This window comes from Ambystoma mexicanum, chromosome 7q (genome assembly GCF_040938575.1).
Source record: "Ambystoma mexicanum isolate Mex_15411 chromosome 7q, UKY_AmexF1_1, whole genome shotgun sequence".
Taxonomy (NCBI): domain Eukaryota; kingdom Metazoa; phylum Chordata; class Amphibia; order Caudata; family Ambystomatidae; genus Ambystoma; species Ambystoma mexicanum.
In genome coordinates, this window is record NC_090941.1 from 578962631 (window position 1) to 578987411 (window position 24781).

At 48.2% G+C, this 24781-nt stretch overlaps 1 protein-coding gene across 2 annotated transcripts in view; it reads right to left on the bottom strand.

Annotated features, from left to right (window-relative positions):
- COG6 (component of oligomeric golgi complex 6) overlaps positions 1-24781 on the bottom strand; it is a 1358763-nt gene that overhangs the window by 196123 nt on the left and 1137859 nt on the right. The window contains exon 18 of one of the 2 annotated variants that reach the window (XM_069639705.1): positions 16163-16242. In XM_069639705.1, coding sequence (XP_069495806.1) covers positions 16163-16242 — 80 coding nt within the window. Of the gene's footprint in view, positions 1-16158; positions 16243-24781 lie in introns of those variants that run through there. The other variant, XM_069639707.1, reaches the window with a different exon arrangement.

Below are 24781 nucleotides of genomic sequence, written 5' to 3' on the forward strand. Positions count from 1 at the left end.
TGTCTCACCTGCTAGTCCCAGCGGATCTCTCTCTCAGGTGGCCAGGGCACAGCATTCGCCTTTGGACCCAGACCCTGGGGTGGACCAGTGCGGGAGGATCACCTGGGTGAGGAGTCTTCAGGGAGTGGGACAGCAGGTGGTGAGACGCGTTAGCCTTCTATTCCCTGTAACATCTTTACCCCATCCGACCAGGTATGATATATGGAAACTCTGCCCCCATTCCCCTTGCCCTGCACACAGACAGCCTGCTTGGGAGAAAACAGACTCACACCCGAGCCGTGTATCTGACATGTCCCACTACAATGGTGGGCAAGGTCAGGCAATTACAAACAATCACTCACACCTGATTGCCATTAAACTTACCCACACAGATAAAAGGCGGAGCACAAGAGCACCCTCTGAGCGAGGCAAAGCACACAAAGGTACAGCAGTTTTGAACCAGCAGCTAACAAGGGGAGAAAGACAGCAAACCCAGGAGGGTTCATAAGAGCAGAAGCACCCTTGACCTTTACAGCACCGCAGGGCCGCTGTCTCTTTCAGCTCAATCAGATAGCCTGAGCCTGTTATGGATTTCTCCTGACTCATCTATGAACGGCTCTTCGTCCCGTTTTTGTTTCAGCTCCAGAGTACTTCCCTTTGTCTCGGGGTAATCGCCATGTTCTTTCACCCGAAGTCCAACTGTAGCAATCTTCTCCAGCTCACAATTCACGAAACAAGTTGCTGATCCTTCCAAAAATGTGCACATTCATAAACCTGCCATAGTAAATTGACCAGTCGCGGCAATCAACCTCCTTTATTTCTAGTTCCGATCATGTAGGATCAGCAGCAGCACCTCTGGGACCTATCACATGGGCCTGTAGGCAAAACCGCCCCGCCCCCGAGAACCGTCTATGCAGAATACTTATTAGTTCACCACAATTAATTCCCTTTTCTTTTGCATCATGCTGCACTTTATCAATCGTAAACCAATTTGGGTCAATGGGTGGTGGAACCATCACGGGAGGGATCAGTGACTCCCCCGTCTTACTGGTGAGATGGAACGTTTGTATGTGGCCATTCACTCTGGCCTCTGCGACTGTGGCACCAGCAGGCTTACTCACAACGCTCAACGAGGGGTCAGTTAGGCTACAAGTCTCATCAGACACTATCGCCTCGATAAAATCTGTTTTATTACGCAGTATCCAACTGATCAGCATTCCCGGTGCCTGCTGTGTCCTCTTTACTCTTCTTGACTCTTTTCGTCGTGATCTCCGCATCCGGGGTCGAGTTGCTGAGTTGATGGTAGAATTTAGAGGGTCATTTACACTGGGTCATTTACACTGGGTTGAAGAGGATACCTGGGGACATTAGGTTTCTTCCGGTCCACTTGCTTCTTAAGGCCATTTAGCAGTTTGGTTGCAATTCTTCGTTGCTTTCGCATCTAACAAATTGTGGAGTCCTCTATTGTCTCTGAACCACCAGTCTGGACTTCCTGGTTTAACCCTAGCAACTCTGTAGCACAAGGCACAGAAATCCCCACCACTTTCTCTGCTTCTTTTAATTCTGCTGGCTTTTGAATTGTGGCACTCTGTAAATGCAATTCTTGCAGTATTGTACCGCACAGCTTCAACTTGATTTTTATAGCAAACTGCAAGGTATTTATACCTACCGCACAGTCTGATTGACTATGCGCAGTAAAGTCTGTCCATGTGTGATCAAGATTTTCTTGTGATCTCTGGGTGATCTGCTCAGGCTCCTTGAGCATTCCATTGTTTTGACTAAAACCTGCTTTACGGTGAAAACTGGCTTTGATCGTTCCACCATGCCTTATTTCCCCCTGCTTCAGCCTCCTTTCCCTTCTGCGCAACTGGAGACATCACAGGCACAGTGAGATCGGGTTGCGGGCATTTTGACATAGGGCTTTTCTTGTCGCTTTCTTTCTACTTTCGCCTTACTCACAGTTTTGCCTGGCATTTACAAGTCACAAAGTTGAGAATTAGCTGAACAGGTCCGCACAAGTTAATTGGTGCATATGGGTACTTCCCACGTAATGATCATGTTCTTTTGATTGCCGGCGGTAATTACAGTTTAAGCAGACCTTGAGCCCCTGGAGCCCCCGGGAACACCAGCAACACTCTGCTAACTCCGGTTGCTCTGCTCGCTCCATTCCACCAGGTGGTTTTGATGGTGTAGTTAGCTTCACCTCCTCATTAGCAGTCCCAACTGCAAATAGACTGCGGCTTGAAAATAGATTAGCACGGCACCAGCAACACTCTGCTCACACGTCGCCGCGATACAAAACCGGGTGTCATCCGCAACCGCTACCGCGGATGGCGGCTCCTTCCACGTTGGAGGCTCTCCGGCAGGTAGAGCCATTTAGTCCTTTCTTTGTATCTAGTACCTACCACCACCAATCACAGCACTGCCGGCAGTTTATCTGTCATCCAAGCCCGACAGTCGCTGCGTTTCAACCGTTGCTGGCGCTCACTCCAGCGGCTCGTGTTTTTGCGCTCTCCAGCGTTGCCCTCTGCTAGCCTCGACTTGCAGCGGGTCTCCTTTGCTGGCTCACTCCTCATTTTTGGTATAGGAGTTCTTTTCCTCTTACCTATTTTTGCTGTTTGATTACAGCGGCAGTTTTTTGCTTTTTGCAGCATTTTGTACTTGCCAATCCTTCGGCTCTTCTTCGTTTTTTCTCTTTCTAGACTCGCCGCTCCGGCGGCGGGCGTGCTATTTTTATCCTTTCGCTTTGCCGCTCTTTTCTCTCGCGGCTCTCCAGTTTTCCTTTTTTCTCTGTCCATCAGTTTTCTCTTCTATCTTTTCTCTTTCTCTCACCGCTCCCAACTTATCCGTGGCCTGGTTCCTTCCACCATTCTTTGGAGCATTGGATATCCCTCCTGAGTTCTAACCAGTGGATCACGCATCAGCTTCCAGTTCGATTCGTCCCACTCCTCTTTACCAGAACTTCCTAAGGGTTTTTTCCCACTTGTGGGTTTTTCCCTTTCTTGTCCGGCCTGTTCCCGGTCAAGGGGTCCCAGGACGGCTGTCCAGTCAGCGGTCACTGTGGCTTCTCACCGAGACAGGCAAGTGCTACCTAAAAAAGAACGGGATTACCTGAGCCGGCGAAACCTACAGAACACCGGTGACTCTGAGGACTCAGGTGAGGAGAGTGTGGAGGGAAGAAAAGAGAAAGGGGAGACACAGCTTTCACAGCCACGTAAATCACAGATTGAAACGCCATTAAGGACCAAGATGTCTGCCGAAGAACAAGTCCAAGAATTATGGAAGGCTTTTCAGGCCATGTCACTGGAATTACAGGGGGTAAAGTCGGAGAATGCCCTTCTAAAGCAAATGGTAGCGGTCCGGGAACCCTCACATCCTCCGGAATTGCCTCCTATGACTCTTTCGTCAGGAAGATTTGATGGCTCACCTAAAAGGGTGAAGGAATTCCTGGAAGCCTGCAATGTATATTTTACTTTCAGACCACACACCTTCTCTACAGATCAAGCCAGAGTAGGTTTCATGATCTCCAATATGACAGGGAATGCTTTAGCCTGGGCTACTCCGCTAGTTACGAGCAGCAATGCTATTCTACAGGATTGCTCAGGTTTCCAGAACCTATTGAAACAGACTTTCGAGCGACCTGAACTATCTTTTACTGCAGGTGAGGACCTGCTGGATGCACGACAGGGTGCACTGGATGTGCTGTCATATATTTCCTCTTTTAAGACACTGGCGGCAGGAGCAGGATGGTCCGAACAAGCACAATACGCTGTATTCCGAAGAGGTTTGAGAGAGGAGATCAAAGATGAGTTAGCCAGATCTCCACGCTCTCCCACATTTCCAGACTTACTTGCTGCCGCGCTCCACATTGAATACCGTCTCCAAGAGAGAAGGACAGAACGCAGGAAACAAAGAGGACCAGGAAATCTCATGAACCCTCCTTCACACTCTCCTTCTGGACGATTCACCTCTACTCCAAGCGAAGAACCGATGCAGATCGGAGCTACCAGAGCACCTCTATCGTCAGCGGAGAGAAGGCGAAGAGAAAATGGGTTGTGCGCCTATTGTGGTTCCGATCAACATGTACTGAAGGACTGCTCTGAAGTACCGGAGAAGAAGGTGGGAAACGATTACCCTCGGCGCCAATAGGGACGGGCAGCCGGGGGTATTCAGATCTTTTTCAGCGTCCCTATGTCACACTTTCGGTATCAGCGTCAGAATCCCAAGAGGATTCCAGACTGATGGTACTATCTGTTACCTTGAATTTGAATGGAAGACTGGTAGAAACATTAGCCTTATTGGATTGTGGAGCGGCCGGAAACTTCGTGGACACTCTGTGGGCAGACAAGATGGGGCTCACACGGATAGTACGGAAGGTGGGTCAGAAGGTAGAAGGAGTGGACGGTACACCTTTGTCATCCGGATTAATCACTCATACCACTGAACAACTCTCCATGGTCATCAACCAACACACAGAAAACCTGCAGTTCGACATCATTAGAGCCGCACATTTCCCCATAATCTTAGGCATTCCCTGGCTGCGCAGGCATAATCCGTATATCGACTGGACGGAAAATCGACTAAGCTTTTGCTCTACTTACTGTTCGGTACACTGTTTTCCTCCCGATACCAGGGCGGATCAACAGTCTATCAGAGTTCTCTCCAAGGATCATATAGGTATTCACGCGCTTCCTAGTTTCTGTGCAAGATATTTCGGGGTATTTCAAGAGAACCTTCACGCTCAGCTACCTCCCCATAGACCAGAAGACTGTGCAATCGATCTCGAACCTAATGCACTGGTACCATTTGGGCGCATGTTCTCTCTCTCTCAGGCCGAGAAGAAGGCATTAAGAGTCTATCTAGATACCAACTTGGAGAACGGTCTTATTAGACCTTCGAAGTCGCCTGCTGGCGCCTCCCTGTTCTTCATTAAGAAAAAAGACTCGACTGATCTTCGACCCTGTATCGATTACCGGGGCCTCAATAAGGTTACCATCCGTGACCGGTATCCCATGCCACTCATAACCGACATTATTGAGGCAGTACAAGGGGCTCGAATATTTACAAAATTGGATCTCCGAAATGCGTATCATTTGCTTCGCATCACCGAGGGGGACGAATGGAAGACGGCTTTTCGTACTCCATTCGGTTTGTTTGAGTACAGAGTAATGCCGTTCGGCCTAGTGAATGCACCGGCTATATTCCAAAGGTTCATGGACAGGCTATTCTCTGATCTGCTGTCAGTCTCAGTCATCATCTACCTCGATGACATTCTGGTTTTCTCCCCTACCCAGGAGGAACACGTTCAACATGTCACACAAGTACTGTCTCGCCTTCAGAAAAATCAGTTGCTAGTCAAGAGCGGGAAGTGTAAATTTGCAGTATCCTCAGTTCACTATCTCGGATTCATTCTTTCAGAGGAAGGGGTGGCCATGGACCAAACCAAGGTGGATGCGATTCTGGATTGGCCAGCTCCTACTTCAGTCCGAGAAGTCCAGAGATTCCTAGGACTAGCCAACTACTACCGCAGATTCATTTCAGACTTTTCAGAGGTAGTATACCCGATTACGCGCTTACTCAAGAAGGAGGCTATTCCTTTTTTTTGGTCTGAGGAAGCAGAGAAAAGCTTCAACTTTCTCAAAAGATTGTTCTGTACTGCTCCCATTCTCCAGCATCCGGATCAATCAAAACCTTTTGTTCTGGAAACGGACGCGTCTGCGGTAGCTGTAGGAGCGGTGCTTCTCCAGTTTATCCAAGGAGCGGAACACCCCGTAGCCTACATGTCAAAGACCCTTTCTCCCAGCCAGCTCAACTATTCGGTACTGGAGAAAGAACTTCTGGCCATGAAACTAGCCTGCGAAGAGTGGCGCCATCTCCTGCTAGGAGCCAGACATCCTTTTCTGATTAGGACCGATCACAAGAACCTCAAGGTATTACAAGAATTGGAATGTTCAAATTCCAGACAGGCCAGGTGGGCACATCACTTCGCACAGTTTGAATTCCAAGTCACGTATATCCCGGGATCCCAGAACAGTCTGGCGGATGCCTTATCCCGCAAAGACTCTACCAAGGAACACCTGGAAGTAAAGAGGGAATCCATGTTCAAACGCAACCAAATTCTGGCCTTGGTTGGTTCTTTCCTCAAAGAAGTGAAGACTGCCCTCACTCAGGAAAGACTTCAAATACCCCTACGTAACACCTCTCCTTTTCAACAAAGAGGTGACTGGTTATTCTACAAACAGAAATTTTACATCCCCACGGGTCCTCTTCGTTCGAGAATTCTAAAGTGGAGTCACGACTCTCGCTCGGCCGGCCATAGAGGACCTGAGAGTACTTTGGAACTTCTCTCTAGAACATTTCTTTGGCCAAATGCTAGAAAGGAGACATACGAGTATGTCAACACTTGTCCAATTTGTGCCAGAGCCAAGTACCGCCTAGGAAAACCTTTGGGTCTGCTCACTCAGGTCGAACTTCCAACGCGCCCTTGGGGTCTTATATCGACCGATTTCATAGTTGATTTGCCTGTTTCGGAATCCTGTACCTGCATCATGGTCACAGTAGACGCTTTTTCAAAGTTGGCTCATTTTTCTCCCCTTCCTGGTCTGCCCACGGCTGCTAAGATGGCGGAGGCTTTCTCTCGAGATATATTCAAGCTACATGGTCTTCCCGATAAGATAATCTCGGATCGGGGAAGTCAGTATATCTCAAAGTTTTGGACCGCCTTCTGCCACCGTTTGGGCATTGAAAGAGCTCTGTCTTCAGGTTTTCACCCAGAGACCAATGGTCAGACGGAACGCCTTAATGCAACACTGGAACAATACTTAAGGTGTTATATTTCTCAACATCAGGACAACTGGGTATCGCTGCTTCCCACAGCGGAATTCTCATACAACAATACTAGACATTCCTCGACAGAACTCTCTCCTTTCTACTGCACTTACGGGGTTCACCCTCGTGCAGTATTTCCGGAGGTTCCCAGTTATACTAACTCCCCTACGGTGGAAGAGGTATTAGGAAATATCAAGGAGGCCCAAACCTCTGCTATGCGGAGTTTAGAGATTAGCAGAAGACGGACGAAATCCAGTGCCGATCAACATCGGAAAGAATGTCCTGTTTGGAAGCCAGGGGATCAGGTGTGGTTATCCACCAAGTTTCTACCTAGATGGACAAGGCCTTCTAAACTGTCTCCTCGTTTTCTGGGACCTTTCACTATTCTCTCTAAAGTGAATCCTGTAGCTTTCCGCCTTCGGCTTCCTTCCTCTCTTCACCGCATTCACCCGGTCTTTCATTCCTCTCTTCTCAAACCTTACCATCCCGATCTTCACCAGAGAACCATCCCCAGATCTATACTAGCAAAGTCCTCGGAGCCTGAGGAATATGAGGTATCTAAGATCCGTGATTCCAGGTATTATCGTGGACGTCTTGAGTACCTTCTGTCCTGGAAGGGATACCCGGAGTCGGAGGACTCATGGGAACCGGCTTCTCAGGTTCATGCACCAAGGTTATTGGCTACTTTTCACCGCCGCTATCCGGGGAAGCCTGGGGCGGTTAGGTGGGGAGGGGGTCATACTGTCATCCGCAACCGCTACCGCGGATGGCGGCTCCTTCCACGTTGGAGGCTCTCCGGCAGGTAGAGCCATTTAGTCCTTTCTTTGTATCTAGTACCTACCACCACCAATCACAGCACTGCCGGCAGTTTATCTGTCATCCAAGCCCGACAGTCGCTGCGTTTCAACCGTTGCTGGCGCTCACTCCAGCGGCTCGTGTTTTTGCGCTCTCCAGCGTTGCCCTCTGCTAGCCTCGACTTGCAGCGGGTCTCCTTTGCTGGCTCACTCCTCATTTTTGGTATAGGAGTTCTTTTCCTCTTACCTATTTTTGCTGTTTGATTACAGCGGCAGTTTTTTGCTTTTTGCAGCATTTTGTACTTGCCAATCCTTCGGCTCTTCTTCGTTTTTTCTCTTTCTAGACTCGCCGCTCCGGCGGCGGGCGTGCTATTTTTATCCTTTCGCTTTGCCGCTCTTTTCTCTCGCGGCTCTCCAGTTTTCCTTTTTTCTCTGTCCATCAGTTTTCTCTTCTATCTTTTCTCTTTCTCTCACCGCTCCCAACTTATCCGTGGCCTGGTTCCTTCCACCATTCTTTGGAGCATTGGATATCCCTCCTGAGTTCTAACCAGTGGATCACGCATCAGCTTCCAGTTCGATTCGTCCCACTCCTCTTTACCAGAACTTCCTAAGGGTTTTTTCCCACTTGTGGGTTTTTCCCTTTCTTGTCCGGCCTGTTCCCGGTCAAGGGGTCCCAGGACGGCTGTCCAGTCAGCGGTCACTGTGGCTTCTCACCGAGACAGGCAAGTGCTACCTAAAAAAGAACGGGATTACCTGAGCCGGCGAAACCTACAGAACACCGGTGACTCTGAGGACTCAGGTGAGGAGAGTGTGGAGGGAAGAAAAGAGAAAGGGGAGACACAGCTTTCACAGCCACGTAAATCACACCGGGTGACAGGCTCAGAAGCTGAGATTTTGTTGTTTCCTGGATGATCATTGTCTATTGGGGAATAAAAGGCAGTACAACTTGCCCCATTGATGAGTCTTCCGTTATTGCTGGGGGGAAGGTTTCGGCTGGGCCCTAGATACTCTGCTAATTTGTGGTATTGTTGATGTGAACGCCCCCGTCATCTGCCATACTATTACATTAGGACCCTCTCATCTGCCACCGTCCTCCTCAGGGCTAGGAGTGGCTCTGGATTTCTGACTGGTATGCCTCCCAACACTGGCTGAGAGGGGTTCCCATCCCTTCCTGCCAAGACCAGGATACTGGCCTTCTTCTTGAAAAGGCCAGAGAAATCACCTTTTCAGATCTTCAATACCTGTAGTTTCTGGGTAAGGTATTTAGATAAACCCAGGTACAAGCCATTGGAGTAGTTGGCTCTGATGATTGTCTTAGCAATGTTAGAAAGATGACACAAATACAGGTAGGGGGTGAATCTGCTTCAAGTGCCTAAGGTAATATGAAGTACTACTGACAAACAAGTTTACCCGGTGGGGTTGGGGGTGGGGAGGGGTTAGGTCCAGGTAGGAATCAAGGTAAATGCCCAAGGTTTTAAATTTGGGGAGGGCTAGTACGTTAAAAAAAGGAACAAGTTACTTACCTGTAACTGTTTTTCTCCAGCATGGATCTAGCATGGATCCACATGCTCATGAATATTCCCCGTCGTCGAGGTGGGAATCCTCGGAAAAAAAATAAACAGTTTCACTTTCATTCACAAACTGTATTTCTCCTCTAAACCAATCACTGTCCTCTGGGTCATACTGACCCCATTCAATGACAGCCCTCTCCCTAAACCCCTCCCTCTGTCAGCCATCGTCAGATTTGGTAAGCACATAAAGTGGCAGTATGATCAAGAAGAGCCGCAGAGGGGACAGAGGCAGGGTTAGCATGTGAATCCATGACAGACCCATGCTGGAGAACAATAGTTACATGTAAAAAACGTGTTCCTTCTCCAGCATGGGGTCTGTCATAGATTCACATGCTCATAAATAACAAATATACAGCAGTTCAATATTGCACAAACACGGGACGTGGCAAGGCTCAACAGAAGCAATCAACTCTTACATCTTAAACAGACTCACCTCAAGCAAACAGTTTGCGTAGCACTGCTTGGCCTACTCTGGACTCCTCCTTGGAATCCCCGTCGACGCAGTAGAACTTCGTGAAGGTGTGCGTTGATGTCCACATAGCAGCACTGCAGATGTCCAGCAGGGGCACACCAGCTAGGAACACTGTTGTTGCAACGATCACTCTAGTGGAGTGGGCTCTCAGACGGCCGTGCTGTGGTTGGTTCGCCAACCGATGACAGTGCATGATTCAGCAGGAGAGCCACCTTGAGATGGAAGCCTTGAACAAGGTCTTCGCATGGTTCAGAGGACCAAAGTTCACGAACAGCTGTGAAGTCTTTCCAAAACTTTACATGCATGCCACGTAGAACTTCAGGGCACCAGCAACGTCCAGTGAGTGCAAGGCCCTCTAAGCTGGTGAAAAAGGTTTAGGGAAAAAAAACAGGTAACATCCAAGGTTTGTAAGGTGGAATTACGACTAAACCTTCGGCATGAAAGAGGGGTGTGTCGGCAGCACCACCCTCGATTTGTGGAAAGTCAGATATGTCTGTTTGCAGGATACGGTGTGCATCTCACCCACCATTCTGGCGGAGGTGATGGCCACAAGAAAAGCTGTTTTGCACAAGTAGGGGTCTGATGCATCAGCTCAAAGCATGCCCCCATGAGCCTCGTCAGAACCACGTTGAGTCCCATCCACAATCCTGGGTCGTGATGCAGGACCACACCCCCTTCTCTGGCAAGAAGATCCGGGACCGCTACTAGCTTGATCGGAATCTGCCTCAGCCATGCCGGCATGATGAGTATCATCCTGCACCGACACTGTGTGAGTGTATTGATGACTCGTAGCAGGAGAGGCACAGGAGGAAACACGTACAGAAACATCCCTTCCCAGGGGAAGGAGAAAACGTCTCCCTGGCTCCTCAGTTGGTGGAATCTGCTGGCGAACTTCTGCCATTTGGAGTTCGCCGCAGTCGCAAACCGATCTTTATGGGGCCTGCCCCACTTCGCCAAGATATGGTCCACCTAGTCCTGCTGAAGTTCCCACTTGTGGCAGGAGTGCAATTCAATGCTGAGGGTATGTGTGATTGAGTTCTCGACTTCCGCTAGGTGAAGAGGGACAAGGAACATTTCTTATCTGACGGTCCAGCTCCATAATTCCTGCGCTTCCCTGGAGAGTTCCGAAGATCGAGTGCTCCCTTGTTTCCTGATGTAGAACATCGTGGGGGTGTTGTCCGTGAAGATCCTCACCACCTTTCCCTTCAGAGAAGGAAGGAATGAATTGAGGGCCCAGAACACTGCCTGTAGCTCCAGGATGCTGATATAGAGATCCTTCTCCTCTGGTAGCCACAGGCCTCTGGCGTGCAGACATCCAGTGTGGGCTGCCCAGACTTCCATGAAAGAGTCTGTGGTGAGCGTTTCCTGGAAAGGAGTGTTCTGAAACCCTGTGCCCCGGGCGAAGTTGGAGCAGACGCCTCACCACCTTATTGCCCAACAGAACTCGTCGTCCAGAGTGATATTGTCTGCAAGGTTTCTGGACACTTTTACCCAGCAAGCGTCCAGGAACTCCTGAAGAGGTAACCTGCAGAGCCGGATGAGGTAGATGCAGGACGACATCATGCTGAGCAACGACTTGATGGTCCTCACCATGACCGTCATCGTCGACAACAGCCGATGCACCTTCCCCTGAATGGCCGCTGCCCTCTACTCTAAGGGTTGATACTAGGCAGGACACTGTATTGAGTCTGGCCCCCAGGAACAGCGTGTTCTGCAATGGTGTCAAGCAGGACTTTGGATAATTGATGGAGAATCCAAGTTCCGCCAGCAGCTTGACGGTCGCCTCCGTGTGTTCGACGGCCAACTCTCGCAAGTGGGCCCGGATGAGCCAGTCGTCGAGGTATGAGAATATGTGAATCCCCGTAGACGCAGATGGGCCGCCACTGGTGCAAGGCACTTGGGGTCTTGAACTGGTAGTGCTGTCCCTGCACTACGAAGCATAGAAATGTCCAGCGTTTCCTGTGTATGGGGACGAAGAAGTAGGCGTCCTCAAGGTCCAGCGACGTCAAGTAATCCCCTCTTTCCAGTTGGCCAAGCACGTGCTGTAACATGACCATCCTAAATTTCGGAGATTTGAGATACTTGTTCAGAAGTCGCATGTCTAGAATGGGCCTCCAGCCCCCATCTTCTTTCTTACCAAGAAGTATCTGGAATAGACTCAGGAGCCCCAGAGTCACTGGGGAACCAGCTCTATCACCCCTTTTCATAGCATGGCCCAAAAGTCCTCCAAGAGATGATGGCTGTGCTGCTCCTAACGGGCCACCGGTGGGATCCGCGGACACCTGTGCTGAAATTCCAGGGTATGTCCTTGGGCGAAAGCGTCCATCACCCATCTGTTGTTGTGATCCTTTCCCACTCCTTGACAAACTTTGTCAGTCGGCCTCCCACCGGGGGGCACGAGTGGGGGCCCAACGTCTTGGCCAGTTCAGGCTTGCTTTAGCGCCGGATACCCACTGCCCGATTCAACGATATTGTCGTCATCCATCGTCGTGGCCGTATCCATCACCGTACCCATGTCTGGGTCTGTTCAGGGAGATGGGGCCCGAAGCTGAAATGGGGGCATCAGATGACGCTTCCTTTTCTTTGTTGGCGGTTGGTCGGTGGCCTGGGGGACCGTTAGAACAGGCCCTTTTGGCATCCTGTTCTGGATCTTCTGGATCTTCGACACCAAGGTGTGGAGGCTTGATAGGATGTCCAGAGACACATTCCTCGGGTGGAACCAGCGAGATTGTAACACTAGGCCCTGCGACGTCGTCGCCGTCCTCGTCGTCGTCCTCTTCCACGTCCTTGTTGACCGTGTCTAGAACTCCAAGTCCTCATTGTCCGTGGATGAAATTTCCATGGCTTGGGCGACGGCCTGGGACTGATCCGTGGGCCTCCTTGCCCCCACTCCCCTTTTTCCATCCAGAGGGGCTGGTACCGGTTTCTCAGGCCCTGTCCCCTTCTCCGGCATGCCCGGCAGACCTGGTCAAAGTGACCAGGGCGGCCTTGCACCTCGGAGGGAGGCATACCTTCAGCACTGTGGGGGCTACCTTCTCAGGATCTGCCCCATTAGCTTTTGAGAGAGCAGCCACCACCAGCTCTATCATCGACGAAGACTTATCCTGTGCCGCCTGGGCCTTCTTGGGCAGCTCTCCCTTCTTCCCCTCCCATCTGTGGATTTCCAGGCCCCTCGGGCTTCTCTCGCAGCTTAGCTGGGTTGGACGACTTTCTCTTCAAAGAGGAGCTTGATTTCCGGCTGTCAATGGAGGCGGAACGTGATGTCGATCACGCCCTGTCTGCCGTGGGACCCGCTTCCGCAGTGACCCAGGTGGACCTGGACTTGCGGTCCTTGGCTTTATCTTGGGCCCCCACGGATGAGGCGCTCTCACAGGACATAGAAGACTGCTCCTCCGAAAGACCGGCTTTGGGTGAGGCATGCCCCTGCTGGGAGCATGAAGCAGAGGCCTTGGCGTTCAGCCACGCCGCCAGTCTACTGTGTCTATCCTTTGTCGTCTTCTTGGAGAAGCCGCAGCATATCTCGCATTCTCCTTCCTTGTGGTCAGTCCAGATGCAGGCAATAGAGGCATTGTATGTGCTTGTCCTCCACAAACATCTTTCGATGCCCGCACTTGCTACAGGACTTGAAGAGGGACCTTCCTTCTTTGTTCTCCTCCGTCAAGATCGGAGGGGGCAAAGTAGGCCTGATGGCATTCTAGAAACTTTGACGATCTTAGACCTTGAGGGGAGCTGAACTTCACCGACGAAGGATCCCTGCTGTCGGCAGATGGAGAGAAGAGCACACAGGATCTTTTGGAACAAAAATAGGACCTTTTTCTGTGAAAAATACACAAAAAAACATAGAAGTAGCTTTCAGAGGAAACCTGAGGACTCACAAAACTGAAGTGTGCGGCAAAAATCTGCAGATGGCTTCCAGAGGAGGGCCTTAGGGATAGGGCTGTCATTGGATGGGGGCAGTATGACCCAGGGGACAGTGATCGGTTTAGAGGAGAAATACAGTGTGTGAGTGAAAGTGAAACAGTTTTTCTTTTTACAGAGGATTCCCAGCCTGACGATGGGGAATATTCATGAGCATGTGAATCCATGCCAGACCCCATGCTGGAGAAAAATAAAAAATGGTGCTGGAAGATTCGAAGTACAACTCCAAGATCAAACCCAGGCTAGTTAATTTTGTTACTGTTTGGCTAGCTAAGAAAGTTGCATTGCATCCAGTGTTTGATTTGAGCACATGCATTAGATAAATACATCTGTGTCAAGAGAGCTGTCTCCAAATAATTCAAAAAAGAGTTTGGTATGATCTGTGCAGCAGTGAAAACCAACACTGGGCTTGGAGAGCAATTTATGGAAACATTTGGTTTATATAGGGAAAGTTAAAGGGGGCCCTACATTTCAAGGGAATGAAGTTGGTCTGAAGGCCATTGCGGCTTAAGTCAGAAGATCTGTTAATTAGGAAAGTATCAAACCATCCTAGTCCGTCATCTGACATGACTTAGTACAAACACCAAGTAACATTTTTTATTTTTACATCAAGGTGGCAGGCATTTTCAGTTTTACCATGCTGGTTTGATTACTCCATTCCTTTATCTTCCATTACAAACAACATTCACAGTCTATCCTTGACTATGTCACACTTGACTCAGCCTTGGCAGTTACAGAATGAACATTCTGGAGTTTGACCTGGAAGACGATGCATAGAGATCCCCGGGCAAATCAGCCATCACATTTCCAGGAGTGCACCAGAGCCCACACTCAAGTCCCTCATGCATCCAACATTACATCGTACAATAACTTGAGACTGAGGAAGGTGGGCACCAACCTGTATGTTTTAAATAAAATGAACACACAAAGTATGTTCAAAGTAAGTCAACATGAAGTTCTAAGGAGCACTGCGGCAAAAACCCTGGGCAATAGGGTGGTTAATGTAGCATCATTTATCCTAGAATCTCAGTAATAGCTGTGTGCTCAACATAAATGCTCAATGAGCTTGGTGCAAGGTAACCATCTGTTAACAAGACTTTTGAAAACAAACAGTCTGTGCTGAATAATATGAAACTTTTCATGGTAAAAGAGACGACAGAATTGTATTCTTCGACTGAGGAGGACAGTGCTGATATGACAGGGTATGCCTATGCATTTCGGACTAAGTCCGTCTTCAGGGCACCCTTTGTGCAGACATCAGCACAATGTCGAAATGTATACATATCAACATGGTATGATATACAAATACATAACAATGAAAAAAGGGCGAAAACACAAAAGAAACAATGAAAAGGAAATTCATCATCAGAATCTATGTAGAGTAGGTGTGTTCATATGAATCAACAGTCATATCAGAAACTATACTGGTAAATATGTAGCTAGAAGGTTATCTGTGCCACTGTTAATCTTCTATGAGAAAGATAAAGACTTAGCCTCCTATGGACATAACACAAGACTAAAGTTCAGCGTCTAACCTTGCTTTTGGGAAAGAAAAAGAAAATATATCAAAGAAAATAAGAAAAAACATTAGTACACTTACTCAAATGTTAATGTGTGTCCGGAAACGGACCGGGAAGAAAGGCACGTACAAAAGGAACGTGTTTACCTGTGTTTTCATATACAAATGAGAATTAGCAAGCATATTAACGTAACATTTCAGAGGTCAGACTGCAGATAGTCTCTACAGTGGTCCCTGAGTAGCAAGTGGTCCCATTTTTCAGGCAGCGTGAGGAATCTTCTATGGGTTATCCTCCAATAGTTCCATCATTTCAGTTTCTGCTATTAGGTGGCGCAATAAGCATCACCTACAATTCGAAATGATGCAGTGGAGTACAGTTAGTAGGGAGATGACATTTGAGGAGGGACACATAGCTTTTGGGTATCTGGCTATATATCACCCATGTATTGCCCATGATCATGATCATGCTCATCCCTATGGCCATTCCGACCCACTATCTGGGCATTTCCCAGGCACTGCTATCATAGGCTCAGGTAATCACACCATTTCTAGCATGTTGCCACCTTGTGGCCAGGTAGTACCATAATGGCAGTGCCTGCAAAATGCCTCTCCCATATCTACAAAAAACACCAAAACTGTGATCTTTGACAATGCTCGTTTCTCTGGTCACAGGCAATGAGTAATAGAAATGTCACATAGAAAATAAAACGGAACCCAGAATAATTTATAAGCAGTGTTTTAGCAGCATAGTTGGGAAAATGGATACATAATTTATGGGAGTAATACTGTATCAATCAGAGAGAACAAAACAGAAGGTAAGTAACATTGTCTTTGTCATTCTCAATGTGAAAGGAAACTGTGGGCCACATTCTGAATGTGAATTGGCCTCTCTGGGAGTTAGAGGACCGAGAGAATGACCTAAATTAGTCTTAATATTGCACTATAGTAATGTAGAAATTCTTGAACCACAAACATCATCTGTTTGTTTCGCACTATTTTACAAACACTGTCGTGGAAACCGGCAATATTCTGAATAAGAAGTATTGTGAAATATTGAGAGCATGTAACTCTAAAAACTTACTTGACTGTGGCACTCAGTAGGAAATTCAGTTGAGCCATTAACAGGTTGTCAGGAGCTGCAAGGTACCGGTCAAACTGGACCTACAAGAAGAAATCATGCTCATAGTGGCTGGCTCTGTTCTACATATGATCCATGTAAGTGTAAATAAGGTCTACAATTCTTGCTTGAAAATCTATTCTACATGACGAGTACCATACACCGATCACAGATAGCTACCTCAATTACAATGCCAAGCTTGAAACCCTCCAGAAATGTTCTGATTACTTAACTCTAACTCCATTATTTTAATAATTTCCACCATAAATAGAAGATGATTCCGCAGCCTGGAAATATCCAGCATTGACTCTGACCCTTTTAAATATGGTAAATGTGTTACCATTCTTCTTCCTGTGGTATAAAAATATCAGTAACCCATGCAATCAGTCCAAATCCCATAAGCTCGAGCCGAAACGTCCTGTCTGAGTTCCATGAACTTGCAGGGGTACAGAGGTGAGTCAAGTTGAGTAATATGAAGAAAATTTGATAAGATTCGTAGGTAATGTAACAATCATCCATTTAGTCGTGCACCACATCACAGGAATTAAGCATTAAATAATGACCATGAAGTGCACTAAATTAAATAAAGCTATTCTGTAAATACTGGGAAAACGCTCTTTAATTAAATAAACCTCTATTGATTTCACAAGCCTTGGGAGATATAGTGGATAGTGCACAAAACATATCACAGGATATTTTCTTATACTTAATGAATTTAGAAGATTTTTCCCAGCTCATACAGTAGCATACTACACTGAAAGGTAGGTCAACTGTATGGCCCAGATGTGGCCATGGTTCTGGTGGCGTGGCTATGAATTGGAGCTGGTAGATTACGTTCCTTCTGATTGGGTGGGGAAGTATTTACAAATATAAATTCATTGGTTTCCTGAATATTAAAATGGTTGAGAGTATAACTGGCTTCCCCTCCTTAGCATCAGATTATTTAGTGAATAAGTCACTGTAAAGCATGGTTACTTACAACGAATGGGGTTGCTCAGTTCAAATATAATTAAACACCTTCTAAATTAATAAAATTATGAATGACCACGCAAAATTAATGTTACTAACTGTATTAGAAAAGTTTCTATAAAGGAAGCACAATCTGATCATTCAAAGATCAGAACTCTTAAACAACGGGTTCTAATTACGAGTTGGGTAGCATACTGGCCAACTCAAATACTGTTACCGCCACTTGGTCCAGTAGTATTACCGCCAGTTTACAAGTGGCGGCGGTGGTGTAAATACCCGTTTTGTATGAGATTCATAGGACACTGAGGATTTTTTGGCGGTAATTCCGCCGATTTTACCGATTTTGCAGCTGACAGTTGGAGGATTTACTTCCACTCCAGGGCCATACTCGTAGTATGTTGGAGTGGGAACATTGGCAGTCATTCTGTTACCGCCATACTTGTAATGAGGCCCAAAGACACAAAACAATCATTTGCAAAGGACTACATGGATAAACATTCCAGTGTAAAGATGGTTTATGTTACTTACCTGTAACTATTGCTCTCCAGCATGGGTCTGGCATGGATTCACATGCTGATGAATATTCCGTGTCATCAGGCTGGGAATCCTAGGTAAAAAGAAAAACTGTTTCACTTTCACTCACAAACTGTATTTCTCCTTTAAACCAACTACTGTCCTATGAGTCATACTCCCCCATCCAATGAAGTCCTCTCCCTAAACCCTTCCTCTGGCAGCCATTTTCAGATTTGGTAAGCATATAAAGTGTCAGTATGACCAAGAAGAGCCGCAGAGGGGTCAGAGGGAGGGTTTGTATGTGAATCCATGCCAGACCCATACTGGAGAACAATAGTTCCAGGTAAGTAACAAACCTTCTCCAGCATGGGGTCTGGCATGGATTTGCATGCTCATGAATAATGAATACATAGCAGTACAACATTACCAAACCACGGGAGGTTGCAAAGCTCAACAGAAGTAATTCACTTTTACCTCTGGATCAGACTCACCTCAAGCGAACAGGTTGCACAGCACTGCTTTGTCGACTCTGGACTCCTCCCTGGAATCCCTGTCGACGCAGCATAACTGTGTGAAGGTGTGCGTGGACCTCCACGTACCAGCCATGCAGATGCCCAGCAGGAGCACACCAGACAGGAACGCCGTTGTCACAGCGATCGCTCTGGTGGAGAGAGCTCTAAGACGGCTGGCAGCAGTCAGTTCGCCAACTGATGACAGTGCATGATGCAGCCAGGGAGCCACCTTGAAATGGAAGCCTTGGATATGGCCTTCCCATGGTTCACAGGACCAAAGTTCACAAACAGTTGTGAAGTCTTTCGAAAACTCTTTGTGCGTGTCATGTAGAGCTTCAGGGCACGAACAATGTCCAGCAAGTGCAAGGCCCTTTCAGCTAGTAACGAAGGCTTCGGAATAAACAAATTAGGTAACACCAAAGGCTTGTTGAGGTAGAATTCCGACGGAACCTTTGGCATGAAAGAGGAGTGCGTCCGCAGCACCACCCTCGATTCATGGGAAGTCAGGTATGGTTGCTTGCAGTATAGGACCTGGATCTCACCTACCCTCCGGGCAGAGGTGGTGGCCACAAGGAAAGCGATTTATCACAAGAGGAACTTGAGAGGGGCCTGATGCATAGGCTCAAAGGGAGCCCCAGGAGCCTTGTCAGAACCACGCTGAGTTCCCATGCTGGGGCAGGAGCCTTCACTGGCGGGAAAGATCTGAAAAGTTCTTTGAGAAACTCCTTGACGAGTCGATGGGACCAAAGCGAAGATCTTCCTGGTGACCTGGTGTAGCAGGAGATAGCCGCCAGATGTACCTTGATGGAGGCATGTACCAGCCCTGGCGGGATCCGCGGACACCTCTGCTGAAATTCCAGGTTATGTCCTTGGGTGAGAGCGTTCAGCACCCATCTGTCGGTGGTGATCTTTTCCATACGCTGACGAACCTCGTCAGCTGGTCTCCCACCGGGGTGCACGGGGGGAGCAGACGTCTTGGCCGGTCCAGGCTTGCTTTGGCGCTGGTGCCCTGCCCTGCTGACAACAACGTTGTCCTCCTCCCCCATAGGCCTGGGGACAGTCGCTATGGGCTTCCTGGGTCGTGGATCTGGAAGGCCGACTGTACAAGAAGGAGAAACCATTCGAAGACCTGCCCGACTTTCCTCTGGAGGAACGGAAGAGGGAATGGTGCTGTTGGAGGGTGCCCAGGGCACAGGCCGTCTCCATATTCGCCTTGATGGCCTGCAGGGACTCGTCGATGACCTTTCAGAAAAGGTTATCTCTGTCAAAAAGCATGTGCAGTACCTTCGTTTGGACCTCCTGGCAGAAATTGGTGGCCTTCATCCAGCCCTGGTGATGAAGGCAGACACTGTTCCCCATCTGCCAGTACCCTGTGTTGGCAACGTCCAGTGCCACTGTGATGGCGTGATCCGACACTACCTCTCTCTCCTGGAAGAGGGCGATCAGCCCCATCCTCTTGTCGTCGGGGAGGAACTCCAGAATCTGACCCAGTTTGTACCACAGCTTCCAGTCGTACCTGGGTAGGATTGCCAGTGCATTGGCCACCTTGATGGTGGACAACGCAGTGTAGATCACCTCCCTCCCCATGGCGTTCAACTTCTTACCTTCGCTGTACGAGGGACTGAGGATGATGAGGACGGGTTTGATTACCTCCTCGCGGTCGCTAAAACCACTGAATCCGGCAATGGTTGCGACATCAGGCACTGGGTGTGGAATCCGGTACCCGGTACTTCTTCTCCAGCCTATCCCGCTTGGCTGGAGCCGTGCAAGGGTTCTTCAAGTGGGGTAGGCCCTCCTCCCACACATCATCCAGGAGGGGCACCACCATGATTGTCTTCCTCTTGGCCTTGTGCCTCCGGTACAGGAAACCATCCTTCCTGGTTTCTTAAGGCACAAGCTGGACCAGGTCAGAGGCACTGGCGGATTCGGGAGGAAAGCCAAGGGGCAACATGCTCGCCTTGGAAGCAAGACGTCACGGAGCCACACAGGTTCAATCCCCGGGTCTGCGCTTAGAAACCTCTGGGTGTTAAGCACGTTATAAATAACCTATCATATGAACTTCTGCCTTTCAATGGTTTGTCTGGTCCAGCTTCCCACCGCCTCATGTGTCACAAATCATGTCCCCTTCTCTATGTGCCACAACCTGGAATCGTAGCTGCTCTGACAAATTTTGGAGAGTTAGAACGAGGGCTTGGTCGTTACTTGCTTATATATTTTTCTATGGCCATCCTACAGAGAGTGTTCCTAGCGCTCTGCGTTTATCCTGTTGATTTTGCATCAAACGTGGATCATTAACAGGCTGTCTATTCTACATGGCTAGAATCATATATAGTGCCTGTGCATCTGTCCTGCAATTGATGCGAGATCCATTGGGCTAAAAAAATAAAATAAATAAAGACAGTTGGATGGCTCGGCAAAGCGGTGGCCTTCGGGAAATTGGAGATCTGGGAAAGAAACACAGCTGTGGGAAATCTGCCTGGGGGCCATTCACAGCATAGGTAATGCGATAGATTACCTGAGCAATTTATGCTGCGCTATTGTTTTGGCTCCCAGCAGTACTCGTGTTGTTTTCAAATGGAAATAGTCAATTTGAATGCCTCCTCAGGATCTGCCGTCGCAGAGCACTGTGGTTCTATTACAAGACATGTGGTGTGTGAATGCCTTTCCCTTTGGGGGCAGAAAGGTGAAGGTCCTGCCTCGAATAGAGCAATATGCATGGTATCAAACAGTAAAACAGATAAAAGTGATCACAGTTTAAAGGTGTTTAGTGAACTTCAATTTGGTTTGCCTATATAATCTAAAGATGGGAGCAAGCCATGACTATAAAATAATATTAACGCAGTCCTAGGGGTGTCTTGGCAAAATAAAAGGGCCTATTTTAAAAAACCTATTGCCAATCCTTACTTCTAAATACAAATGGTGTGGAAAAAATGTTTATACAAAAGAAAAGTGTTCAAGAAATGATATGTCAGGATAGTTGAGCTGTTAGCTTCCCTTCCCTGCATTTTCAGCACAGGACAAGGCGGCACACTCAATCTTAGCACATACACTGGCTTTTCTAGCACGAGGATGCAGTTAAAAATGTAATTGTCAGGACAGTCTGTGCCAAAGTCTCGTTGCCATTCAAAGTCTCTTATATAAGCAAGCCTGATGCGACACACAAACATTCAAAGTTTCTTTCGCCTCAGGATTCTCATATTTAAAACTTCTCTGGTGATACACTGTTCACCCCGAGTCCCCCTCCCCCGGGCTCAGTCGCACTTTAACACAAAACCTTCAATTGGTCTCCCTCTGCCAGGCTCGGACCAAATGTATCTAATTTTCAAACTTTCTTTACTGTATCAAAATCAAAGACTTTCAACTGTGTGCAGAACTTTGCTTGACCCGTTGCGGGACCTCTTCGATTCACAATTCTTTGTTCTCTTCTTAATACAACCCTTTAACTTTCACTTCTGCCACTTCTCAGCTGGATACCTTAAAGAGACACTCGATTAAGGAACCATACGGTGCCGTACCACTTTTTCAAAGGTATCATATTTTGCTTTTAAAAGTTCAATCACTCATCAGCAGTTCAACTTCACTTCCGTCTTTTATCACACGTGTTTTAATAATATTCAATCCAGCGCTTGCCATACAACGTTGCTGCTTGCAACCTTGGTTTCAACACAGACCAGTCATGTATAAAGTCTCTCCAACTCACTGGCTGTGTTGAATTCAATGATGCTTCTTTATTCTTGGAGCCAAGGACGGTACCACAGTGGCTGCTGCTTCTCCCCGCCTTGATTACTGACATGGGAGGGCCCCGGGTATCTCCAACACACAATACAGGATTCTTCAGTCTGGTTTCCTGTTATTATGCTTTCTGATCTCAAGGGCTCTTGAAAGTAACAGTTCCTTGTCAGAAAGGCCAAGGGAACTTCCCTTCTTACAATCCCCTCCTATTTTGCTGTCTTTCTTCTCTCATTCAGCTGCCATCTCAAAACTGAGCTTTCCTTGCGTGCTTTACCTGGCTCAGAGTGTGCTTTCATGCAACACCTTTTATTTGTGTGGGGAATCTTAATGGAAGTCAGGTGTGAGTGACGGTCAGTAATTGCCTAAAATCGGCTGACCATAGTATTGGGACAAGTCAGGTATACTGCTGGGGTGTTAGTCTGTTTTCTCTCAGAGCGGGCTGCGGGCTGTCCGTGTGAAAGTGTTTATGCAGGAAAGGGGGAGCTAGAGTTCCTACGTATTCTATCTGAGAGGATGGGGTAAAGGTGTTACAGGAAAGAGAGGGATACCGCAGCTCAACATCCGGTATCCCACTCTCATTCACCGAGGATCCCTCACCCAGGTGACCTTGCCGCACTGGTCCACCCCAGGGTCTGGATCCAAAGGCGATGGCCATGCCCTGGCCACCTGAGAGATGCACTGGAACCAGAGGGTGAGACACCTTCTGGTTTCTAACAGCACCAGAAACAAAAAGAAAAATGTGCCAATCCTTACCTCTTCAGGCCTGCTGCGCTCAGCCACAGCCTCGAGTCACAGCAGGTTGCTACGCAAAGGGCTGCTGAGGAATGGATGCAGGCTGACAGCTCCTCAATGGAGCACTGCATGGCCCGGGAGCCTCCACAGGCACCTGCACATTTGTAGGGTATGTCCCGTTTCCTAATGATTGGCGCCCGGTGCCCGTGCCCCCCACATTGCGCAGGCGCGAACCTCAAATCCAAGGTCAGAGCAGCAGTGGCTTGGTTCAGCTGTATCCTTTCCCCCAAGAAAATAGGCCCTATGTCCCCAAGCCCTACAGGTGAAACTCTCAGTGGGAAAGTCCAGGCCTAAGAAAGGGGTACTTGTAATGCTTCTCATTCCTCAGGAGTAGAGGACTGTGTGGGAAAAGGTACCTGTGGAATCGGGGGCATCCCTGGAGTAGTGGCTCCTCTTCTTCGACAACAAAGAAGAATGGTGCTTCAAAGAACCGCCAGGAGATCTAGACCCTTTGCAGTGTTTCTTTTTCTTTTCTTGTCCTTCAGGACTGGGGATCGTTCCTCTGTGCCAAAGCCCATGCCTGCCAACCTCGAGCAGGTTAGTTTTGACATTTCTCACCTTGTGGAGGAAGCTAAAGAGTTTAGCTTCTTGCTCATGAAGCGCTTTCGGGTTCATCAATTGACACGACATGCAATCATGCATGTTGTGGCCCTCAACGAGACAGTAAAGGCAAATGTGGCACTTATCCGAAATGGACATCTGATGCCCACAATACACGCAGGGTTTGAAATCTTAGGACTTTGCCGGATTCAGCATTACGTCGAATGACAATTAACAAGAAACGATGAATTCGAGAAAATGAACAAGTTTTAAAGAGCAGTGTTACTAAAGCTTGCAGAGTGGGTGGAAAATAGGAACTGAGGTCACGGTGCCTTTGTATAAACTGGCCCTGAAGTCATGTCTGACACGTAGATGCGCCTGGAGGAGCTGATGTGGAGCTGAGGCGGAGCTGCGCTGCACTGCACTGCTCGACCGGGTGGCAGAAAGGTTTCCGAAGAGAAGCTGCACTTGGAGATAAATATCATAGATGAGGAATCTGTGAGATGAAGGGAATTAGAAAGTGGATGGCAGTATAGTGAGACGGAGCATACTAGTAGAAGGAAGAACATCGGAGGGACAAGAAGAGGAGAGTGAGAGGAAAAGAAAGGAGGATGGGAAAGGAAGGAAAGAACATCAGGATGAGGCGTACGGGAGGAGACGTTGGTCCATATGGCACCAGTGGTGGCGAATGCCATGCAGCTCTCTTTTGCCAATATCGGGACACTCCTCTATGGGTCCCACTTCCTTCTGCAGTGGTCTAGCTTCCCAATCCAACGTCTGATGTCATCACGCGATGTGCCGCACAGCCGCAGCTATCAAAGAAGAATGGATCCTATGGTCAAACATGTTGCTACATCTCTCGTAGCCCTGGCGCTGTAAGTGTCCTCGCTTTCACCTACTACTCTGAACGATATTGCTTTATGTTCCAATTTCTCCTTGTCATCTCTCTGTCTCATTCAGCCCTCATTTTGCTCGCCGCCTATCTCCGCTGTTTACTGCATTGCTGCATGACTGCTGCCGAAGCTTTATCACAGGTTGCCAAGTCACCTGATTAGGGTTTTTTCCCCCTAGAGGGTTTCCATAGGGTCCTCTGCCTTTCTGCTGTGATCATATCTCTCAAGAGGTCAGGGACCCTGGGGTGTTTCCTCCAAACAACTGATGAGGTTCAGAACTTCCAGGTTAGTGCAATGGCTAGCTACTCTTAACAGTTAGCGACACCCAGACACAATGGCCAAATACAGCAGTTGGTTGCTGCAGTACAAAATCGGACCTTAGAAGTGCAGGCTCTCAAAAATGAGAATATCGCATTCTGTGAAGAGGTAGTACGAGCCCCAGTGGACATTGCTCCAGACCCCTTACCAGGAAGTAAATATGATGGGAATCCTCGTAAATTGAGGGAATTCCTAGATGCCTGCACTGTACAGTTTTCTTTCAAAGCCCAGTACTTCGAACTATGACATGGTGGGGTATATAGTCTCCAAACTGTCAGGAAGTGCTTTAGCATGGGAACCCCACTTGTCATGAC